We start from the raw sequence: 25,653 nt of genomic DNA on the forward strand, positions 1-25,653 counted from the left end.
TTGTTTTTCAAATTGGGTATCCTATTTTTGCCCAGGCAGTCTTGATCTGTGCTTCAAAGTAGGTGGGATTAGAGACATGTACTTCCATAGTTGGCTCTGAAAAGTTCTGGCATAGGAAAAGCATTCCTGGATTTTTAAACTTTCACAGTAGATGTTGGATGGAATATGTTTTAGGTAGGTAATGGAGAATACAAGGTAAATAGTAAATTAAGACATAGAAGCAACTTAATTTGGTTGATTCAAAGTTAACTCACATAGAAAAGTCCCTGAAACTCCATCTCCAAATAACCTGCAAAAAGCTAGGCTAGTGATGTGGCTCACATAGCACAGGTTTGAGTAAGATTTAGGGCCTGAGTTCAAACCTCAGTAACTAGCAAGGGAGAGACAGAAAAAGAAAGAGAGAGATGGAGAAAGAGAACACTACTACATGTAACAGACTAAGATCATGGCAGATAAGAGCACCTTAAAATTGAAACACATCACAAAAGGGAAACACAAAATTTTAGCGGGCTCCATAGAGAAATCTACATAAATTTCTTTTGTTTTACCTTCATCTCTCACCTCCTTTCACTTCTCATCAATAGGTCTGCTTTATATTGTCCCCAACAAAATAACAGAATTGGTAAAAATGTTAGGCTTAGATGTCTATCACACCAACCAGAATGTAAATTACTTTAATAAAAAACAGAAAATATTCAAGTAGTAATCACAATATTACTATCCATTACACATTCTACTAATGAAATAATTTCATTTCCTCTCACCACAGCCATATGCTATAGATAATATTGCTCTCCATTGTACAGGTAAAGATGTACCTTGCCCAAGGTCATATTGTGTCCTCTGTCTTCTAAGCCCAACACCTAGTTTACTAGCCAGAACATAGATTCTTAATAAATGTCTACAGAAACGAACAAACTTGAACTCTATTCCTTCTCTTCCTTACATGCCTTTTTTTCCATCTGCCTTTAATTCAGTGGCTTCTTTGTCCTGGCCCTCTTCCTCCCTTCTTCACCTTTCCCCATGCCCTATGTGCCACAGAATTTCTTCAACCTTTCCCTGGTGAGTCAAGCAGAATGTCTTTTTAGGCACTTAGGGAATCAGAAAGGCTGCTTTCCATCTCAGCAGACATTTCCATCCTGAGCACATCCATTTTAGGAGTGCCAGTTAACCAAGAATGCATCCACGTGGGTGGTCTAACTGCAAGAAAAGCAGCCTGGCTCTTCAGAGAACAATTTTCCCTTTTCTGTGAATGTTTATTCTAAATGGGCAGCTGTTTTGCTGGGCTGGAATAAAGCCAGGACCCCTCTCCCCTATTCCTAGAAATTTCTTAAGTCTTTGCATTTCATGCAAGATATTAACATCAATATATAAAAATACAAAAATTAAACCTTCAGACAGATGTTCTAATGAGGTTAATAAACATAAAAACAAATTTTTTTTCTCTCTGTCCCCCAAACCTAGACTTTGGAGCAAGCAAACATACTGAAGCTTCCTAGTTAAACTGAAATATGAGAGGAAAGTTAAAAGAGCAAGAAAGGATGGAAGCAAATAAGAAACGAAACTGTCCAATGAGAACACTCGTCATTATATTGCCACTTGCTTCACATCCTCCCTGCTTTCTACTCCTAACAGTAAGTAGATGGTCTAACTCAGCTCACATGTTCTGAAAAAAATCACCATTTAAAAAATAAAATTCATTGTATATAAATAGGTATAACAAAATTATAGGAATGACTACAGATAAAAAAATTAGCCAGGGGCTGGGAAGGTGGCTCAGTGGTACAGCGCTTGCCTTGCATGCATGAGGCCCTGGGTTCAATTCCTCAGCACCACATAAGCAAAAAGAAAAAAAGCTGGAAGTGGCACTGTAGCTCAAGTGGTAGAGCACTAGCCTTGAGCTGAAGGACTGAGGGACAGTGCCCAGGCCCAGAGTTCAAGCCCCCACGACTGGATCCCCCCAAAAAATTAGCCAGGCTCTGGTGTTTACACCTGTAATCCTAGCTGCCCAGGGGGGCTGAGATCTGAGGATCAAGGTTCAGTCAGCCCAAGCAAGAAAGTCCTTGAGACTCCTATCTTCAATTAACCACCAAACAGCCAGAAGAGGAACTGTGTGGCTCAAAGAGTAAAAAAGCTCAGGGATAGCACCTAAGCCATAAGCTCTGAGTTCAAGCCAGAGGACTGGCACACACACACACACACACACACTCTGGCACACACACACACACACACACACACACACACACACACACACACACACATACTCTCTCTCTCTCTCTCTCTCTCTCTCTCTCTCTTCATAGCTCAGTCCAGAAAACGAAATGTGCTCAAAATGTCAATACACTGTGCCAGACCCCAAGAACTTCAGCACAGACACATATATGGTTTCAAACAAAATTTATTGATGCAATAAAACTGCACATTAAAGAATTTTAAATTTACAAATCTCTCCAACTGACGGGTCCTCAGAACCAATTTAAATTCAAGTAGTTCACAGGATTTACAAGGCAATTTTTTTCTGAAGACAGACAAATTTTACCATTATAACAAAACGTTACCTGAGGGAGGGCCCCATAGTTCCATATATAACCCTTGTGAGGGAAGATGTTTGCCACAAAGCGCAGCTTGCCATGCTTCGCGTCTTGTTTAATGGGATTCAATGGTTCCTTGGTGGCAATCTGAGCAGACCACAGGGGGACAAAAAACGGGGACTGAGCACTGGATGTGATATGATACATCCTACATCTAAGCACTTTTTAAATTTTCCATATTCAGACAAAATATGTATGTTCTAACTCACCAGTCGAAAGTGCTTTAAAATAAATTAAGTCAGTACCTATTACTAATTTAGAATACCATATTTAAGATGGAAAGGAAACATCTAATCATAGGTGGAGGCACTGTAACACTATGCATTTCATTGTTCCTAAACACAAGTGATAACATACTTGGAAAGGCAAGAAGATAAAGATTAATCAAGTTGTCTGGGCAATAATCTTTTAGATTTGACTCCAAACACGCAAGTAAACAAAGCAAAACTAGACAAATGTGATTACATCAAATGAAAAAGCTTCTGCAAAGCAAAGGACATAATTGATAGTGAAGAAACAATGTACATTGTATACTGTGTTTACATGTATACATACATACACTACAGGTATACATACAGTATATACGCTGTATGTATATATATACACATACACAGTTACTACAGGTAACTACACACACACACACACACACACACACACACACACACACACACACACACACAGGATCTAGTAAAATTACTGATAAAACTTCCTAAATATAAATTTTGAAAATTACACATTTTCTTAACAATGCTTATCTTTAACTTAAAATAATACATTCCACCAGATCCCAAGCAGTAGAAGTTAGCTAACTAAACAGAGTGCCACAAACTAAATTTCATTACCAACTCTAAGAGATCTCATCTTACCAAAGAAATAATGAAAGACTGAAAATAAGTTATAAAGAAGTCTGTCAAACATCCCTATTTCAAAGTATTAAGCCAAATAGCTAGAGAATGTTTTTGTATCATTATTACACTGACAGTTCATTCTACATTAATAAACACGTTCGTACCTCCATTTTAGCATTTGTCCACCGAGGCACTTCCACGACCATATTAAACAAATTCTGTAATTTAAAAAAAAGAAAAAAAAAGAGAACACTGGATATTTCATCTGTTTTTTTCACTACGAATTGGAGAACCTAGTGCTAACTGAAATTAGTACAGCCTTTGAAAGAATGCTATAGGTTTTTGTCCAACAAAAAAATGTTCAGTGTCCACATTATACACTTACCTATTTCTTGTAGGAATTATAGAGGTTGTTTGAAACACAGCAGAACTGAACCCATCACTTTGACTCCTAGTGTTGAAGGTTGCTACCTTTAAATGCACCTTTGCAGTGCAATGACAGAAGGAGAATGGAGTCAGGAAGAGGTGGTGACTATCATTTTCTAGCTAAGATAGGAGAGAGACCCAGTCCCTCATCTCAGACTTCACCTTACTCTTCTGTTCAAAGAAAACAGTGGGACCATCTCCATCCCAACTACCACAAAGTAATTAGGAAGATCAGTGACTTACATAACTTAAAGGAAAACACACAGAAAGTTATGAAGTCAGATATTTTGAAAACTATACAACAATATTTACATCTAAGATACAATCATAATGCAAAATGAGAAATATCAGTATAGGCAGTTATAGATTCTGCATAAACCATAGCCAGCCATTTCCCCTCCCCTCAGATAGCTTCTTTTTCTCCTATACTTTATAGACTGCTTAAGCTAGAAGAGACTATAGGTCAGTAGTGAGTAAAAGCCATTCCACAGCATGTCCTACGAAGGGAGACTATTCCAGTTATTGGGGACTCATGTGACATTTTAATCAGGAAGAAGCAATGGTTCAAGACAGGACTACCCCAGGAGTGGCCCTGGACCAGGCCAATTTGCCAACTGGTTGTTACTGGCATTTAGAAACCTATGCAGGAAGCTGACAGTAATTACATGTCTGTGAATCTAATCATCAAAAACTGAAACTTAATACTTTTCATCATTCATTCTGATCCTATTTCTAAACTATCAGTTCACAACAAACACCAAAAACCACAATTACTTGAGAATAATTAAATACACTTATTTTCAATTGTGCACACATTGAATTCACCTGGTGAGCTTTAAATACAGACAGAAATCCCTAGCCCTACCGCTGACCAATGTGAACTCGGCTGGTTGGGAAGGAGCCAGGAGGGGGCTTATTTTTAAAAGCTCTCTAAGCCATTTTAATACACAAAGTTGGTTTAAAAAACAACAGCTTGCAGGTTTTAGTGAATAGCAAATGTTGTTAATTCAAACAATGCCATTTGCACAATTAAATGTAAATACACGTTCGATGATGATATTTATTTTTTCTAGGTGAGACTAAGACTTCCAAATGGCAAGAGGCAAACCCATAATGAGGTAAACAAAGCCTAGAATGAGTTTCCAGCAACTATGCCTTAGAAGTGCACCTCCTACCTAGCTCGGCAACCCTGGCCCAGCCCTGCTGTTCTGCTTCATTCTCTATGCTCTTTCATGAGGTGCTCCACACCTGTTTAAATATGTCTCAAGAAGCCGTTAAAAGAAAAACCCAAGTAAGTGGCAGATGTTCACATAATGTATTCATTCCCTGAAAGCCTAGCTGTAGAACAAATGCACGTGGATGAATATTCAAGGTGACAGAGAAGACCAGGCTCAGGATGACTGCTGTACACAATGACACCTACCAAAATCACTCACACAGACCTGAATTGGGCCAAAGAATAGGTCTGAATTTTCAGCCTGGAAGTCAGACTCCCCCACCCTCATCACTTGCTCTTGATCACTAAGGGCCAACTTCTAACCTGCCTTTCTTCTCTCCAGCTAAAATGTATTGGGCCTGTAATTTTCAGGCTCACGTTAGTCTGGATTTCCAAAGATTGTTATTAATTATAAGCCAACAATGGCCTGCCAGAATTTATTAGAAAATCACCAAGATAAAAGGAGGCACATATCAAATCAGACAATTATGTATGGACATTTAACTTCTCCCTCAATCCTCTTCTCTCCATTTCTTCCTTTGTAAATATAATGAAATAAAACACCCAATTTTTAAACAAAACAAAGCCACCAAGTTTTACATACACAGGGGTGGGGAATGAGGGGGGAAATAGGAATATCGCTCTTCTTTCCTCTTAACTCTTTCAAATGAACACAAATCAGATAGTCTCTAACGTGAACTGGATTACAAGAATTGTATTTTAATTTGGTTGTCTGGACTCAGAATATACTTTTTCCACTGTTACAGGCTAATACAAACTTTTGAGTTCCTTCATGTTTGCTAGTCCAACACTGGCTGTCAAACTTTATTTCTAGGAGAACCTGGAATACTTGCTAAGCATGGAGGAGAACCAGGCCCCATCACGTAGATTCTGATTTAGCAGAGAGACAAGAGGGTCCTAGGATCTCAGCTCCAACAAACTCTGTAAGTGGGTCCAGTGTGGGTAATTGAAAGATTATTTGACAAACACTAACTCGAGAAAATGGAGGATGGCAGGCAAAGGCTGTAGGGATTAAACAGCCTCCTTGCCTATGTGTGATGAGGGATCACAGACTAGGGACAAAAGTCTCAGTGAGGGGAGAGAAGAGAGGTAACATGGCTGGAAAGGTAAGGCAGCAGGGAATGCTGTCTAGCACAGCAGGAAGAATGGGCACCTAGAGCAAGAGGTGTAGAAATATCAATCACATAATATAACTGAGAAATTCCAAAAAGGTTTGATAGTCATTTAGTTAAAACACAGATTTGAAATATATGGCATGCATTTATTTTATCAAGCATTTTCTTTCTTGCTTTTTAAAGTTTTGGAATACATACTCCAACTACTTTATTTTACAAATAAAGGAAGATAATCTGATGCCATCTCATGAAGTACATTTACTTTAGACTAATCTACCATAATACATAGTTTGCTCCCAAAATCTAGTTTTGCATTGATTCTCTTAGGTCTTTCCCTTGAGAAAGCAGTTTCTAAAACAGTAAAACTGAAAGACAAAGAAGAACAGTGGATATCAGGAGAGGTCAAAAGGGACTGCTATTTACTGGGTGCAAAGTTTCCATCTGGGATGACAGAAAACTCTGCAAATAGGCAGTACTTAATGCCAGCACACTGTACATTCTATAAAGTTTAAAATGGTAAATTTTATGCTACAAATATTTTACCACAATTAAAGCCCTAACTATCGGCCCTAACTTCCTTAGAGAGATACTAGAAGAAAAAAATACCAGAATGCACGTGAGTCTTACATAGGCAAACTCACAAGTTTACAAATGCAAACTATCACTAAGGTCCCAATGAGACAGTATAAAAGAGATTCACAAAATAGGAACTTTTAGATATACCTCATATTCATCATTCCGTGCTTTCTTCGTGGGAATGCCATTTTCCTATAAAAGACAAGACAGCATTTATGAGTGTAATATTTCACAGAAAAATACAGATGCACTGCAAAGTGATAAAAATGCACCGGCTTTCTTCATGTCCTATTCCAGAGGCTACTCAGAAATTTCCTCCTCCCACCAGTAATGTCCAGTGAACTAAGCACCAAAGGGTTTTATAAAATAAAGTATTAGAAAAGCTAAATCACTTTCAAGAATTTTTCCAGATTTTTATGAAATAAGCAAAGGTTCTGTACAGTCTTTAAGGAAAGACTGGCAGTTTCCAGTGATTACACTTAAAACAGTCATTCCATTATTGAAATGAAACTCCAGGGAGCATGACTAACAAGCCATGAAAGTACCGGCTGCACCTCCTGCCTGTGAATTCTACCCAGGTGTGATGATTATGCCTCTACGAGGCATTTTTTAAATTAAACCAGACTATGTGGTGGGTTGGGAAGAAAAATTATGCCATTCACAAATGTACACCCAGTACATATAACATTTATACACCAAAATGACTACTAATGAAGCAAACAAACAGAAAAACAATTATTATTGTTGCTATTGTTAAAAATAAGCCCATTGTTTAACTAAATTATTACCTCTATTCTTCACTTCATACCAAATTCTAAGCTTTATCTACCACTAACACCAGTTTTTTTCCAAATCCTATCCTTACCCAAATTTTCATTCATGATTGAGGTTTACAGCCCTGTTACTGCACCTGCTTCCCTTCCTGACCTCCAACCATATTCTGTCTTTCAGGATGTTCCTAGAGAAGCATTTTATGGGAATGACAAAAACACTTATCTTCATTCCAGAAACAAGTAGGAAATCATACCTCTTTAATATCCACCTTCAGAGGAATATCATGAAATGGGGAAATGTAGTGACCTGCCACATTCTCTGCAAAAGAAAAACAAAACCCACAATTAAGCAATAATGTCGGCTCTTTTTAGGGATGATAACTTGATCCACTTTGACCTGTACTGACTTTCTTCTTAAACCTCCAATGTTAAGCTCAACTCAACTTTTAAAATGTTCCTGGGCTGGGAAGGTGGCTCAGTGGTAGAATGCTTGCCTCGCATGCATGAGGCTCTGGGTTTGATTCCTCAGCACCACATAAACAGAAAAAGCCAGAAGTGGCTCTGTGGCTCAAGTGGTAGAGCACTAGCCTTGAGCTGAAGGACTGAGGGACAGCGCCCAGGCCCAGAGTTCAAGCCCCATGACCAACCAAAAAAAAAAATTGTTTCTGTCTAATCACCAAGAGAAATAACACCATCTAAACTATACTGTGTTGCTGAAAATCATTTGCTTAAATATTCAATGTAGAAAATGCCTAGAATAGAGACAAATGCACGAAAATCTCACTGAAAAGACTAGTACCATTTTTTCCCTAGGAGAATCTTAATAAAATCTCCAGTTTCTATCCACCATCCACAGAACGGTGAAAAAGTCACTTTTTATAAAAAGAAACAAATAATCTGTTTTCACCCACACTGGCTTAAAACAAAAGCAACTTTCAGTAACAAACTTATCTTAAGATATTAAGAGTTGTATACTAAAAGGTGTCTTTAAAATATAGTTTAAAAATTCTTGATGACAACTAATCTTACTAAAGTGAGATGAACTTTGTTTTGATTTGCATTTCCTTTATGGCCAGGAATGTTGAGCATTTCCTATGTATTTATTGGCCATTCTTCTGAGAAGTCTCTACTTAGCTTCTTTGCCCATTTATTAATTGGGTTATTGATTCTTTAGTTATTTAGTTTCTTGAGCTCCTTGTATGTTGATTACTTGTACAAGAGAGAATATCATATGAATATGAAATCTATGTCTGATAGTCTGCTTCTATAACAAACACCTACATTTATGCCAAATACCAACATACTGTTATACACCATTACCAAAACCACTTAAAGAAATTCTTCTTTTTTTTTGTGGTACCGAGGCTTGAACTCAAGGTACCATGCTTGTTAGATAAGTGCTCTATCACCTGAGTCATACCCTAAGTCTTTAGCTTTTGGATGGTTTTTAAGATAGGGTCTTGGGCTAACTTGACCAGCTTTGGCCTCAAACCAGAATCCTCCTATATAGTACCTGGGTTACAGGTATGTGGCACCATGCCAGCCTTTGTAGAAATTCTTATTGGAAGCTTTAGTAATAAAGAAGGCTAATTTTCTGCTAGGATTAAAAAACTAAAGTTAATATGTTCACATGTATGGTGGATATCACATACTATTAAAATATGTACTTAAAGAATTTTCCAGTTATTAACACAACAAAACAACAATATATCAAAGAACAGAAATAAGTAATACTAGATCTTTGGCCCAATATAAACAACTACATTCATTTAGTTAACTCAAAAGACTACAGAGCAGTATCCATTGAAATAATTAGACACAGAAATTAATAAACTGAGACATTTCAAATATTGTTTTATATAGTCTCTTCTTTGTACTCTCTACAGGAATTAGCAGTAAGAACCTGTCTAATGAAAGAAGTTTCAGGATTGCAGGTTACAGACATCGACCATAGTCTTGTGTCTCCATGAATCTCCAATAAAACTTCAGTAACTTGGCTACAGGGAAAGGTAAGCAGTTTAGAAAAGCAAGGGGCTGGGCACTGGTGGCTCACGCCTAGCTACTCAGGAGGCTGAGATCTGAGGATCAAAGCCAGCCCAGGCAGGAAAGTCCCTGAGACTCTGGTCTCCAATAAACCACTAGAAAACTGGAAGTGGTGCTGTGGCTCAAGAGGTAGAGTGCTCGCCTTGAGCTGAAGAGCGCAAGGACAGCGTCTAAGCCCAGAGTTCAAGCCCCACGACCAGCAAAAGAAAAAAGAAAGAAAAGCAAGGGAAGGACACCAGGAAGAGAAATGATAGGAAAAAAAAAATTTTAATACCACGCATTCTATTTACAAAAGAAGCGAAGAAAACTTTTATTCTACAAGCTCAGAGCAGCCCTGCGGAGGCGGGCAAACTGCTGGGCAGGACACGGTCACTCCACCCCTAGACTCATCACACACGCATGAGGTGGCAAGTGCTAGCCATGTGCCATTCTACAAACACCAGCCTGGCCAGCTAGGGAGGGGATGGCAAACCTTGCTGTGGTCAGACAGAAGTCAAGGGATGGGTGCAGGGTAGGCAAGCTGCAGCAAGCACACCCTAACCAACTCCATCCCAAGACCCAAATGCAGTGGATTGTATGGCAAGAGTTAACTACCTGCCACTTTGCAAACAAGTGACAGCCTGGCAGGCTAGGTAAAAGAAGGCAAACTTCATTGGTAGAGGGGAAACAATCATAGCCTGAGCACCCCAATGTGGGCAAAGGGCAGGAGTGGTAGCCAGAAAACGCCACAGAGCACACCCAAACCTGCTTCATCCCTTGACCGAGTGTATCTATAGGTTTACCTAGTGCATTTGTAGTATATTTGCAAGTCTGCCTAGAGTATTTGTGTGGCAAGAGCCACACACCTTGTGCAAATAAAACCCTCCTGAGGACTAAAAGGAAGAGGGCAAACCTGTTGCAAATCAGCTAGAAATGACACTAAATTTTGCACATAGCTAGTCACACACCCTGTGCAAACAAAACTACGCTGCAGGCTAGCTGCAGGCTAGGAGAGAGAGGGCAAACCAGCTGCATGCAGACCAGCCAGAGCTGATACTGAATCTTGCACATAGGTCGAGGCCTAGGCCACAGAAGCAGGTGTCCCTGGAGGGTACAAAGACCCAGGAGCTGTGCACTCTGGCCCTTGCACAGACCCCTCACTAGCTGCTGTCACACCTGACTAGAACAGCCCAAACCCTTCCAGAATTGCTGCAATCCTGGAAGAGCCCTGCCTACAGAATTGCTGTCACTCAACACAAGTAGCCCTCCCCTGCCCTGCCCTGCCCTGCCCTGCCCTGCCCTGCCCTGCCCTGCCCTGCCCAGGCTGATATCCTGGTGAGAGTCTTAAGCAACCTACCTATCATCATCACAAATAGCTGCGCAACAACCATAGACAATCCCCAAGGGGAACCCAGGGTGAACACAGCCAGAAAAGCACAGCCAGAACATTGAGGGCCAGAGACTAGAGGAAATCGCCTGCTACACTAAGCCCAGCTGGTGTACACTCTCCTGCTCTGCAACAAGAAAGTACTGACATGTATTTTATCTGATTTTTCCTTTTATTTTATTTTATTTTCTGTCTATTGTTACTATTGTTTTTTACGTTCTTTTTTCATTCTTTGATAACTATCTTTTTCTACAATAATTAAACTATATTCTTCTACACTATTATTTCATATATCTTCAACCCATATGAAGAAAATTTAGATCACTGTATCGAGCAAAGCTATCTTTCAGAATGGAAAGGCAAACATTTTCAATTAGCAATAATCCCGCCTCTGATAAACCTCATCGGCTACGATACTGCTACTGCGCAAAGCTAAGGCAAACATTTTCCATAGCATACAAAAACTGGTGAAACTCTGCAGAAGATACTTAAAGGAAGACAAACATGACCGCAAAAACAATGAGAAAGAAATTACACTAGCCAAGTCTCTACATGAGTATTAATTAGGAAAAAAAATTAAACACTAACCAAAAAATAAGTCAGAAATTATGTACCTCCTACAAAAACCTCAAATACTAATGATCTCAATTCTCTAAAGGCACAGACTGGTAGGTTCAATTAAAAAAACAAGACCCAGCCAGGCACTTGTGGCTCATACCAGTAATCCTACTCAGGAGGCTGAGACCTGAGAATCACAGTTTAAAGCCAGCCTGGATGGGAAGGTCCTTGAGACTCTTATCTCCAATAAACTACTCAAAAGAAGGCAGAAGAAGCACTGTGGTTCAAGAGGTAGAGTGCTAGCCTTGAGCAAAAGCAGCTAAGAACACACACACACACACACACACACACACACACACACACGCACACGCACACACACACACACACACGCACGCACGCACGCAAAGACCCAACTATTTGTTGCCTATAAGACAGGGAAACAAAGGAGGAGGCAACAATGCTTGATAAGAAATGTACTCATTACCTTGCTCATGTAATTGTAACCCCTCTGTACAGTATTTTCACAATTAAAAAAAAGTATTAATTTAAAAAAGTGGAAAATGATATTCTAATCAAATGGAACCCCAAAACAAGGAAGAAAAGCCATACTCAGATCTGACCATGCATACTTCAAACCAAATTAGTAGGGAAAAAAAGGTGACTACATGTTGACAAAGGGAATAATTAACCCATCAGGAAGATACTACAGGGCTGAGCACTGGTAACTCACATTTGTAATCCTAGCTTCTCAGGCAGCTGAGATCTGAGGATCATGCTTCAAAGCCAGTCAGGCAGGAAAGTTACTGAGACTGTTACCTCCAATTAGACACCAAAAAAACAGAAGTGGAGCCAGTGGCTCAAAGTGGTGGCGCACTAGCCTAGAGCAAAAAAGCTCAGGGACAGCTCACGGGGCTTGACTTCAAATCCCATGACAAAAAAAGAAGATATAATAATTAAAAACAGGGAAAGCATACAGAATGAACATCAAAGCACTCAATTTCATAAAACACTAGTAGACATCAAAACACAGATATACTCCAACACAATAACAGTGGGTGACTTCAATATTTTTACTAATACATAGATAAAAGAGACAACCATCAACAAAAAGCATCAGAAGTAAATGATACAGTAAATGAAATGGACTTAACATCTGCAGAATACTCCAAAACAGTCACTGAACACATATCCAACTCAGCAACTCAAAGACATCTCATATATATAGAGAGAAGATATAGATATATATTCTATTTTAGGACATAAGGAAAGTCTTAACAAATACAAGAAAACAGAATGGAATAAAAGTAGTAATCAAAAGTAAAACTGCAAGAAATACATGGAAACTACACGATACATTTCTGAATGCTCATTGAAAAGGAGTAGCCATTGAAAAATTAAGAAGGAAAGCAAAAAATTCCTAGAATCCAATGAAAATGAAAACACAGTTTACCACAATCTTTGAAACCCCACAATGGTGGTACAAAGAGGAGAGGTAAGTTTTGAGTACGTACATTAAAAAAATCAGAACTCAAATTATAATGCATCTCATTCTCTTAGAAAAACAAGAACTCAAACACAGTACATAGAAATAACTAATGAAACCAAAGGCAAAAATCAGTGAAATGAAGAACGGTGCAGAGAATGTGCCCAACATTTGATGAATGGATTGTACGACTGGGATATGCATATACACAATGGAGCATTACTCAGCCGTAACAAATAATGAAATTATGTCACTTGAAAGAAAATAGTTGGAGCTGCAGGTAATCATGTGAAGAGAAGCCAAACTCTGATAAATATCACATATTTTCTCTCAATCTAGACCTAAATTTAAAAACAAACAAACAAAAATAAAGACATGAATGAAAACTTATGACCCATAGGGAGTGAATACATTCTTGAAGTACATTATATACAAATATGCAAACAGTGAAACACATTAACAATTGTAAAAAAAAAAAAAAGGTTTGAAGCTAACAGACGAGCTTCATAACTAGCAAATCGTATTTTCTCGACTCTCTTTTTTTCCTGCTCATTCTTATTTCTTGAGTGAGTTTTGCATAAGATCCACACTTGTACTGCTTACTGGGTTCCTTAGGCTTCCGAAGCTGTTCTGAAAAATGCCTCCTCATGACCAAAGCGTGGGGCCATGTGCACCCTGGCTTCAGCTGCCCCCTTCCCCCCCCATTGAGGCCTAAGGTACTAGAGCATGTAGTGTCATCCACTCCAGCTCTGCCTTTCCTCTCAGACCTGGCTGCCTGTGAACCTCTTCATTCTCCTCCATGTCTCTTCTGTTTCCTTTCTGGGGTTTCCTACCATTGCTTTCCCCAGTTCAAATGCTGGTGCTCTCCAGCAAATGCCCCCAGCCTTTGAGTGACCTCCATGGTTTCCAAATGATCTTATCCTGGTCCCATAGTTCTAACTACTGAATAAAGCAAAAATTTCCATATCTCTATCCTCATATCCCATACTTGAATAGTCTACCAGCCTGTTCCACTGGGATACCCAAATACCTTCTCAAATTAAAAAAAACTCCCAAAATGAACTCATCCATTTTTTTTTCTCTAAAATCCTTCTCTTGCCATTCTGTGTTTGAAAATTATTTCATGCCAATGATACTGTTCTAAGGTATTTTCAGTTTGGTGGCTTAAAGACCTGGGTGTACAGAAATAAAAATTGCATATGCATTCCATAAACACAGCTTAGAGAGAGCCAACAATAAACAGATGGTCACCAAATGATTGCACTCATAAAAACAAAAAGAGGAAAAGAAATATTTCCTATTTGCCACATGTGAGACAGGTCATTTCTACCCAATCTCATTCTACAGAATAATGATAGGTCCACTTTAGAGAAAGAGAAACTGAGCTAAAGGTGTCTTCAAAGAGATGCCACATAGTGGTTAGGCCAGCCATAGGACTGTGTAAGCTATTGAAGCCAGGACTGTAATTTTAAGTGATTCTGTTAGTTTAGAACTGTTATCACAACACAGTTACTTCTGGAAGTCACAGAATTTCCTCATGGTGCCTCCCAAACTAAGTCCCAGGAAGCACTGGGGTTACTAAGGTGTTAAGTGTGTTATGAAAAATAAATGCTTGGTGGTTTAAAAGCTTGAGGCAAGTTCTTTTACATCATAATTTAAATATCTGCATTATTATTCTCTAAGCAACAAAACCACGAGTGTTCTGGTCTGTTAAATCATGAAATCTCTGGTTATAAGAAAACCTAACAATAACGCCCTGGGATGCATGTGTTCAATGAAGCGCAGTTTGGAAAAGGACTTGTTCCATGACAAGTCCACGCAACAAGTTACTAACAGGGCCAGGGCTGCCCAAGATGGCCTGAGGATCCAGGCTGGTCTTTTCCAGAACCGTCCTGCCCTCTGGCAATACTGTTGGTACAAAGTTCAACACCAAATTAAAAATGTATTAAATCAATTATTTTTATTCTTTGTAATGGCAGCAAAGTGACACAAAAGTGAAAAATGTCTCCCACTGTATTGATATACTTGGGATAAGTTTGGGAACATAGCAATTATTTCTGCTTTAATAACAGAAATAATTAATGCTGAGTAACAATTTTCAGACAAGTAATGCAGTGAAACAGAAGTACAACCTCATTCTTAAATACCTAGTACTAGCATATACTTATGACTATCTTTGACACACAAAATTTAGACTTAAAGAGTCAGCATATGTGCTAACAAATATACAATATGTTAATGATCAAATCAGGACAGTGAGCATTTCCATCTCCTCAAATATTTACATTTTTTACTTGTTGGGAACTTTAAAACTTTTATTCTTTAGTTACCACAGGTATCATTATAAAGTTATTTCTGCATTGTTTTCCCATTACCCTACTCATCTTCAAATGGCTTCCTAATGCGTCTAACAAGTAGTGAACAGCCCTGAGTCAATAATGCCATCTGGTGGCTAGTTAAGGAATTACTTACCCCAACACACCTTCCAATCAGGACCTCACTATTTGGTCCCTCCCCAAACCACACTCTCCTTTCTTCTAATTCTTGTATTGCTCCCAGGAAATCCCGTTCTTTTTTTTATGCCCTACTTACCAACTAAGTAATTATAATATCAATAATAACAACACATATTTACTGATAACATTAAGATGAAATGCTATCAGTTACAGCAAAATTACACGTATGAAGTACATTCGCAACACCCCCAAGCCAGTCTTGTCCTTTGAGAAACTACTGAGTCTTTATTATTCATCCAATGGCTTCAAGAAATACCAATGCAACTGGGTGCCGGTGGCTCACACCTGTACGCCTAGCTACTTAGGAGGCTGAGATCTAAAGACCACAGTTTGAAGCCAGCCCGGGCAGAAAAGTCCATGAGACTCTTATCTCCAATAAACTGATCAAAGAAAAAAAAGCTGGAAGTAGCACTGTAGCTAAGCGGTAGAAGCTCAGGACAGTGCCCAGGCCTCAAAAAAAAACTAAAATAATTTTTTTTTTTTAAAAGTACCTTGAAGATCACTGCCAGGTCAAAGATTTTTTATGGCTGATGAAACTGTTCCATAATTACCTGCCCCAACAGCACATTATGGAATAGTTAATATAAAACCAGTACTAACACTCAGTAGTTCTTTCCAAACACAGTAGGAGGCTCCAGGTTCAACACTGTTTCCACCACACAAGTAAAATACCTTTCAGTACTTTTACATTCTCATCTAGTCTTACTGACATTATGAATTTGAGGACAGGGCCCAGAACTAAATCTCCATATCCATCTCTAATCAGGGTCAAGCGTATTTCAGACTTAACAACTATTTTTGTTGTTTATAACTGATTACTGTAGAGTCTGCAAGTCCAGGACACTTTCACCATACTATGCTTGTAGTTAGGCTTTTGTCTGCCACAGTCACTGACACGTTTCTAAGGAAAATGACTCCCAATAGTCACTATAACTTTGGGAACACAATCCATTCAGAAATTTGAGACATTGGTAGTTTTGGTTTTCATCATCCTTCCCCAACCGCTTTTTTGAGACAGGTTATTTGTATGAACAGCCAAGGATGGCTTTGAACTTGTGATCCCTCGGCCTCTGCCTCCCAGATTCTATGATTATACTCTAGCACCACTGCACCAGGAGTTAAGGAGTTTACTGTTAAGTTTCCTTGCCTGATCAGTCTTGACCAAACAAGAACGGGGGGGGGGGGGGGGGGTGTTAGCATGGCTTAGACTAGGAAACAAAAATTAACCAACTTTGGATAGAAAGGTTAGGCCTAGTTGCATTATAACCACAGAGTTTGGGCAAGCTTTGAATCTTCCCCCATTAATGAATTCTTGGAATCTTCAACTCCCATTTCCCATGAAGAGCAGGAAACATTTTCCTCAGAGTTTCTATTTCTTGTTATGTCAACCCTTTTATAATAAATCTTGCTAAAACTTAAATTAGGTAGGGCACCTAATAAGGTGAGTCGCTCTGCTGGGTGGGGGGGGAGGGGCATTGTCCCCAGGATGGAAGGACCTGCGGGGTGCAAACTTGTGCCTCAGCCAAGTTCTGTCTTGTGGCTGCCATGACATCCCTGGGGACATTTTCCAACCACCTTCTCCCACTAAGCGGTGGGACCCCAGGCCTGGCTGGAAGGGGGGGGGGCTGCGGTGTGTCCCACCCCAGGCTGCGGGCTGGAGAGTAGGTGTGGGAGGCTGGGGAGGGGGGGGGCTCACATGGTTGGGGTATGGGAGCCTGGGGAGCTGGGGAGAGGTGGGGGAAGGACTCAAGCGTGACCTCCAGGCTGTGGGGTCGGGGTGTGGAGGTGTAGTGGAGTGTGACCCCAGGCTGTGGGCCGGGGTGGAGTTGTGGGGGGGATTCGGTGTGGCCCCAGGCTGCAGGCCGGGTGAGATGGTGGGGTAGGGTGTGGAGGGTTAGGGCGCAGGGGTGTGACCCCGGGGCACAGGCCGGGTGTGGAGGGTTGTGGGGGGCTGCGGGGGTCCCGGTGCGGCCCCGGGTGGGGTGTGCGAGGCCTCGCGCGCCCCGCAGGCGGTTGGCTCGGTGCGGGGTCCCCGGCCCTCCGTCGGGGGAGGGGTGTTCTGATGTGCCCCCCACGCCCCCCGTTTGCGGGTCGCGGGCCCCCCGCGTGCGGGAAGGCGGCCCGGGCCGCGCGGAGGACGCGGGCCCGCGCGGGGCGGCGCCGGGACCCCGGGTGCCCTCCCGGGTCCCCGGCCCGGCGCGCCTCCCCGCGGCACACCCCGCCAGCAACTTACTGAAGAAGAGGCGGTAGTCCAGCGTGTGGGGCCGGCCGCGCTCCTCCGTGCCGAACCCGGCCATGGCGCGGCGCGCCCCGCCGCCCGAGCTCGCGCCCCGCGTCGGGCAGGCGGCCGCGGGCCCCGCGCGCCACCCCCGGCCCGAGCGCAGCAGCGAGCGCAGCGCGCGCATGGCGTAGACTGCGGGCCGGACCGGCGCGCCGCAACGTGGCCGGGGAGGGAGGAGCGGGGCCGGCCGCGCGCGCGCGCCCCCTGCCGTCCGGAGGCGTTACTGCGTCTGCCTGCCCGTGTGGCTTGCCTCGCGCGCCCGGCCTGGAGTTCAAGGACTCCCCGGGACTCTCGCCCCAAGGGAGAAGAAAACCCGGCACCACTGGCTCCTGCCTGTAATCCTGGCTACTTGGGAGGGCTGAGATTCGTGGATCAAGGCTCAAAGCGAACCAATGCAGGAAAGTCGATGAGCTTATCTTCAGTTAACTCTCAAAAAGCCTTGAAGTAGAGCTGTGGCTCAGGTGGTGCAGTGCGGGCCTTGAGCAAAAAGGTAAGAGACAGTGCCAGTAGTTCAATCCCCAGGAGTCACACACACACACACACACACACCATTTATGGCAGCATGGCTCCAAGTTATAGTACACCTGCCTAGCCAATGTGACTCTGGTCAGCTCAAACACCAGTACCTCAAAACAGACACAAAACAATGATGCACGAGACAAGCCTACCATCCCTGAAGAACTGTCATTCACTTGCTCATTCATTTACCCCATCAATATTTACCATCTCAACACTATTATTATGTTATTATTATGTGGTCACTCTATGCCAGGCACTACTGTGGACTAAATCATGTCCAACACAGGAGAAAACTGTGTACAACCATCAATATAAGTAGGCCTTCTTATGAAACTTTGACCTTGACATGACCTTCCAAATGCCACCTCCTCCTAATATGGCCCTTGAATATTTAAAGATGACGTTCCCCACATTGCATGAACTAGTTTTCTTATATCCTCTTGGACAGTGCTTAAGGTAGTGGCCACAATGAGTGTCCTTTATCTGGGGTGGTTATGGGCCACTCTAACAATTGGAGCCATAAAGCACACTTACTACAGAGAGGCAAATGGTGTTAGGCAGCAAGGGGCAGTGTGCCACAAATGGCATTTCCTTACTGTATACTAGCTTCGTCAAGGAACGTCTAGAATACTACAGACACATTTGTAGAACTCTAGAGGTTTCTACTCCAGAGGTGAACAGACCCCACTGGGGTACCTTGATTGGGCATGTATTCCTTGAGATAATTAGATAGTGACAGTTAACATTAGAAGCCTGGTCCTTCCAGGTTCCACCAGGGTCTGACTCTTGAAGGAGTCACTAACCACTCAGACTCTCTACTTCAATTGTAGTTCCAATAATAATAATAATAACAACTAGTAATAAGTATTCATAGTAATAGTTATTATTATTCATAGTAGGATTTAACTCAGGGCCTTGCACTTTCCTGGATGGCTTTATCACTGGAGCCACCTGCACCCCCAACCCTGTTGTGGACTGGTTAATTTGGAGATGGACCCTAACAGATTTTTTAACCTAGATTAGCTTCCAATCATAATCCTCTGGAGATTAGCCTTCTAAGTCAACTAGAATTACAAGCATGAACTAAGGATGTATGGCCTAAGATATTTTTGTCAACATGGGTGGCTTTATGATGTGTCAAGTTGACTAGGCTAAATGACAAGGCAAATGCTCTAATAAATTGTGAAAACATTGCTTTTGTGCATACATCACAGTACATCACAGTGGTGTATAATTGTATTATTTATGTTAAAAAAAGATCTTTGAAGATCACATGTTTCAGGAAGGCAAATTCCTACTGAGAAGTTGTGAGTTCATAGCCAGTGGTCTAGTGTTTAAGAAACATAAAATCAAACTTTCTCTGCATCTGATTTATTTTTATTTATTTATTTATTTATTTATTTATTTATTTATTTATTTTTGTCAGTAGTTGGGCTTGAATTCTGGGCCTGGTCACTGTCCCTCAGCTCTTCAGCTCAAAGCTAGCGCTCTACCACTTGAGCCACAGCACCACTTCTGGTTTTCTGAGTGGTTTATTGGAGATAAGAGGCTCACAGACTTTTGTACCCAGGCTGGCTTTGAACCATGATCTCAGCCTTCTGAGCAGCTAGGATTACAGGGGTGAGCCACCAGTGCCCAGCTTGCATCTGATTCTTAGACAAATGGCTTCAGGACATTAGAAGCAATGGCTTTATATAGAAAAATAGTGAAAAGACAAATTTTCTCAAAGCATTATTCCTCAAATGAACACCATTGCCTTTATCCTAACTCACATACTGATTCATGGGAAAGTCTAGCACATAATTCCAAGACCTATATGTAGTGGCTTTCATCAGCTCTGACAGCACTAAACTAACCTCATAAGTAATGGACGCATTATGTTCATTCTGATTTGAAGAAACCCATAGAGATATGAGTTTGCACCTGGCTGCAAACCATTAAGCATCCTATGTAAGATGATCTGGTCCCCTGTGGCCATCCCATGGAGATGGTCACCTTTTCAGAAACACTGACAAGTGCACTATTCGTTATATTACTGGTTTTATGACCTGAGACCAAAACAATCCATCGAAGCATGGTTAAAGGTAACAAGAGGATTTTATTTACACTATTTACACCAGAGAGGGGACCTGCGACTACTGTGTCTTAGGTTAGCTACCCAGAACCAAGAATGGTCTCAACCACCAGACCTCCAAGTCACCAATGGGCAGCCCTGACCTTTATTAGTTGGTCTGCAAACCTCCAAACCCCAGACCTCTGAAAGCTCCAAACCTCCAAAGGGGGAGGCTTTTCCTTTTCCTTTCTTCCTCCTTCTCTGCAGGCCTCTCCAATTTCCACAGGCCTCTCCCTGGGCCTCTCTATAGGTCTCTTTGCAGGCCTCTCCACAGGCCTGCCCTGCTCTGCTCCAATAGTGGCCTCTCCACAGGCTGCAGGCCTCTCTACAGGCCTGCCCTGCTCAGATAGTTGCCTCTTGCTGTCTCTCCCCACCATCTCTCTCTACGGAACCCCCCCCCCCATCCACTCAGAATACACAGCCTATATATAGGCTGCACCCCTCCCCCACTCCAATGGCTCTAAGAGTTTCAACAGCCACTCAAGTCGCCCACTGTCCAACCACTTCTTGATACTTCTTGACAGACTGCCCCCGTGGGGCAGCCTCAATGCCTTCCCCCCCTCCAGTGATGGCCAGCGGAGTGGTGAGGCCAGCTTCTTGACACCCCACCCCCTCCAAGCAATAGGCTGCCAGGGCGATGATGTCAGCATGGGGTAGGCTTTCACCCCACTGGTTATTACACTGGAGCTATTTGGTCTGGATTTATTTCAAAGCCAATGTCTAATTTCACCTTATTGAGAGTTTAGACCCTTTTTTGGCTGCCCACACCTCCACTAGCTTAATGAACAAAGCCTACATTCTCACAGCTCATTTTTTTTTGGAAAAGGTTTCTGAACCCTTAATATAAAATCTCAAAATTTTTTTAATTCAAGAGCAGCAATCTTTAGTTCTCCATCTCAGGGCTTTTTAAAATGTAAATAGGATGAGTTTCTGAATGAATCAGTATTTCACTGATAATCACTTTCTCTTTGTATTTCATACATTGCATAGATCTACCAATTCCATTCCTATATGATATTTCAGCAAGGCTTTTTTTATTGTATGTTTGAAAAGATAACTCAACTTAAACTTTAGTACCAAGCTCTGAGTACTGTATTTAAAGAAAGTACATGTGAGGTCCAAGTGAAAAAGAAAATTCCCATGTGTCTGAAACTTTTGACAGACAAAATGATGAATCCCTAAAACCATTTTGATGGCTCAGTCTTTAAAAGATCCAGTAGCAAACTATAAAGTTTGCCCTATGCCGAAAGTGATATTGTTTTAAAGTTCTTTTCTGACCTTAGATCAATTCTGAACATTGATTTGTTTGAAAGCAGTTTGCAATCACCTACTCAGCAAAAGCCACTGTGGCTTGTGTTCACACTGGCTGCTTGATCAATCAGAACAAGCCATCACTTGAACAGGTCTGGGCTGATGTATTCTAGAAATCTGTGCCTAAAGTTCAGATGTAAACACAGAATCCAAGCTGTCTAAATGCCTTACTTTACCCTGTTCCCTAACCACAAAGTAACCAAAAGATTGATGTCAAGATAATTTTTTGAAGTGTGTGTCCATTTGGAGGTAGGAGACAGGAAATCTTTGCCATGTGACTTTGTGATTTCCTGTAGCCAGCTTGATCAAATATGAATGGCAGCTATTTGGGGAGTGAGAGGCACTTTGTGAAGTGAATAAAGAAGTTTCCATGGATTGGCGAGCAGGGGTGGGGGACCAGCATTTTACTATATTTGTAATTCATGGCCTCTCCCTGAGACTCTCATTGAAGACTCCAGGGTTGTTACCTTAATCCATGAGCAGTGGGAATTGTGATGTATACACACAATATCACCTAGCCATATAATCTGACCATAAAAAAGGATGCAGGTATAACACAATTTGCAAGTTGGATGAGCATCAAAAGCATTAGCCTAAGTGAAAGAAGCCAGACACAAAGGGTCTGGCTGAATTAATTCATGATTCCTTTCATGTGAACCATCCAGAGTAGGCACATCCACGCAGATGGACAGCAGAGGAGCTGTTGCCAAGGGGCAAGGAGAAATGGGGGATGATTACTTCCAGGTCAGAGGGTAACGAAAGTGATTAGAAAGCAAAGGGAAGTGGTGGTTATACACTGTCATGGCTACACAATAAATGCTGCTAAAATTGTATGCCCTAAAATGGTTATAGGCTATATGAATTTCTTAGGTATTTTTTAAAGGGAAAGTTATGTCCAATCACTTTGAGAACAACTACTTTAGAGCTTATTGGCCATTTTCATTCGGTGTACCCCCCCCCCCCCCGTTAGTAACCTTATTAAGCCTATCCAATCCTTCTTAAAATAATTGTTTGTAAACGGGGTCAGAAGCCTGGCTCAAGTGGTAGGGCACCTATCTAGAAAGCATAGCCCTAAGTTCAAACTCTGGTACCACCAAAGGAAAAAAAGAAACATTTATAAGTGCATAAATTAAAATATACAACTAAAGAAGAAACTAATCATATTGAAATATATTTAGAAATCTAGAGAAAAATTTTGTGATCTAATGATACATTTGTATTTTTAGGCATTAAGTAACTATAACTAGCAATAGGTCTCCTGTGATTTTGCAATAGCAGGAGTAGATAGTTAGAAAACTGTACAATAACTGGACAGTGATAAAATAATTATATGCCATTCTTATTTCAGACACATGTCAAAGGCACTACTGAAACCATGAGAGAATTTGTTGCCTCCTTTCATAAAAGCTACATTTGATCTAGAAAAGAAAGATGAGATCTTTTAAAATACAAGTTTGCCCATCCCCTATATTCTACCTCAGAATTGCAATCAAGCCTGGTCGTTGTTAGAGGCATATATCCCGTCTTTCCCCTTAGAAGTACTTGTGTGTGAGTGGTTAAGAAGATCTGGATAAGAAAAAATAATGGGCTGGGAATGTGGCTAAGTGATAGAGTGCTTGCCTAGCATGCATGGAACCCTGGGTTCGATTCTTCAGTACGACATAAACAGAAAAAGCTGGAAGTGGCCCTGTGGCTCAAGTGGTAGAATGCTAGCCTTGAGCAAAAGAAGCTTAAGGACAGTGCCAAGGCCCATAGTTCACAAGCCCCAGGATAGGCAATATACATGTATATGTATATATATTATAATAATGAAAGACAAAGCAAACAAAAAAAGTAAAAAGCAATTATATTAATGCATTGGATTCCTACAAGTCGTTATGTCGAAAACGAACTTTGGTGGGGGGAAGAGGAGGGTTGGGCGGGGAGGTGGGGAGAGGATGGGAAGGGAAGGGGAAACAAAGGAGGAGGCTACAATGCTTGATAAGAAATGTACTCATTATCTTGCCCATGTAATTGTAACCCCTCTGTACAGTATTTTCATAATAATAAAAAAATCTGAAAAAAGACATCATTAAAGAATCAAATGCAGTCTAGAAATGTTAAGCTTAATTTTTTTCCATTTGTACAAGGGTAAATGCACTGTATTAAGTATGTAAGGTCTTATCTACATGGGTTTGATTACAGAAACTAATAAAGTATTCTCTAAATAATGAGAAAAAAAGAATCAAATGGAAGCAGGGCACCTGTGGCTCACGCCTGTAATCCTAGCTACTCAGGAGGCTAAGATCTAAAGATCATGGTTCAAAGCCAGCTAAGGCTGAAAAGTCCGCATGAGACTCTTATCCTCAAAGAATTACTCAAAAACTGTAAGTGGCACTGTGGCTCAAGTGGTAGAGCACTAGCCTTGAGCACAAAGAGACTCAGGGACAGAGCCCAGGCCCTGAGATCAAGCCCTATAACTCACACACACACACACACACACACACACACACACACACACACACACACACACACACACACACACACACACACACACACACACACACAGAGCAAGTGCAAGACCCATCTTTGCAGAAACCTTTTCCCTTCTCTTAGGACAGATTTGTGTTCCAACTTTCACTGAAACAAATGGCCCAAGAAACAGACTCATGGCCAATAGAAAAAAACATCATTGGGGATTGAAAGATGAGAAATTAGTTTAATTCTCTGACTGAGAGGGGGAAAAGTAGGGTTTGGGGAGTTGTTAGCATGTAGAAATTCTTTTAAGACAAATCTTATCTAAGTGAAAATAAACAAATGTCCTAAGACACAAAAAAAGAAGAGAACAATCAGGTTGGTTTTAACTCTGTGCCAATGATTTGTAGAATATATCTGATATTAAGATTTCAGTCTTTCTGGCTGCTTACTATATTTGACTTAATAAAATTTATCTATCATACAAGAATCACATTTGATTTAATTACATATTGCTAAATGATATGAGAAAAACAGAAAGTTTTGCTTGATTAAGTATTATTGCTGCTTCTAAGTTAATATAATATTAAGAAATTTTAGCTTCAGATGACATTATAAATTTCTTGTAATATCACAAATATTATAGTCTTGGTAATACTTTAATCCAATTCAAGAGTAGAGCTACTAAATTAATAATGATAGGTCCTGTACAAAATCTAATGAGACAATCCATTTCCTCTGCCTATTTTCTAGATTTTTCCCTTTAGGCCTTGAGCAGTGGGAATTAATTTTGTTTTTAATGATTTAACTATAGAATTTCTATATTTTTTGATATATATTCTGAGTACTGGATTCAAAAGAACTCTAGGTTCCAAAGGCAATTCCTTGAAGTAAATTTTATATAATCTATGGCAAGGAAATTGGACAAACTTAATTCATATCAGACCTTATGACCACACCAAAAAATAATTTCAGGGCACCTCCTCCCCTAATAATGCAAAGTAATAATCCATAATTTAAGTTGATGTTTGTGATCAGAAGGATTGAAGATTTGGCAGCTGAGGAATTTTCCTTGTTTAAAAGTAATATTTTTGCTGGGTGCTGGTGGCTCATGGCTGTAATCCTACCTACTCAAAAGACTGAGGTCTGAGGATTGCCATTCCAAATCAGCCCAGACAGGAATGTCTGTAAGAGTCTTATCTCCAATTAACCACAAAAAAAAAATGCTGAAAGTGGAGTTGTGGCTCAAGTGGTAGTGTTTCAATCTTGAGTGAAACAGCCAGCGAACATCCATCTCCATTTTACTAGCAAAAAACCAAATTGAAGGTGTGGCTCAACACTGATACCTCTGAGCAAGCAAGGCAATTAAGAGCCAGGGAAAAAGGCCCTGAGTTCAAGTGATATGATATATTTGCTAGTATTTATGAAGATAGAGCTATTTTG

The 25,653-nt window shown here is 40.9% G+C and overlaps 1 protein-coding gene and 1 non-coding gene across 3 annotated transcripts in view; both read right to left on the reverse strand.

The window, feature by feature from the left end:
• Ppa2 (inorganic pyrophosphatase 2) overlaps positions 1-17,938 on the reverse strand; it is a 53,417-nt gene extending 35,479 nt beyond the window's left edge. For both annotated transcript variants that reach the window (XM_070022384.1, XM_070022383.1), the window contains exons 1-5: positions 17,766-17,938; positions 7,821-7,885; positions 6,941-6,985; positions 3,604-3,657; positions 2,559-2,678 (exon numbers count right to left, since the gene is read on the reverse strand). In XM_070022384.1, coding sequence (XP_069878485.1) covers positions 2,559-2,678; positions 3,604-3,657; positions 6,941-6,985; positions 7,821-7,885; positions 17,766-17,937 — 456 coding nt within the window. In that variant the 5' untranslated portion in view covers position 17,938. The remainder of the gene's footprint in view (positions 1-2,558; positions 2,679-3,603; positions 3,658-6,940; positions 6,986-7,820; positions 7,886-17,765) is intronic.
• LOC138827052 (U4 spliceosomal RNA) lies at positions 11,276-11,409 on the reverse strand. Its single transcript, XR_011371928.1, has one exon. It is a non-coding gene; the product is annotated as a U4 spliceosomal RNA (small nuclear RNA).
• Positions 17,939-25,653: the final 7,715 nt, after the last annotated feature.

The sequence above is a fragment of the Dipodomys merriami genome, unplaced genomic scaffold, assembly GCF_024711535.1.
Source record: "Dipodomys merriami isolate MVZ:Mamm:240054 unplaced genomic scaffold, mDipMer1.0.p SCAF_15, whole genome shotgun sequence".
Taxonomy (NCBI): Eukaryota; Metazoa; Chordata; class Mammalia; order Rodentia; family Heteromyidae; genus Dipodomys; species Dipodomys merriami.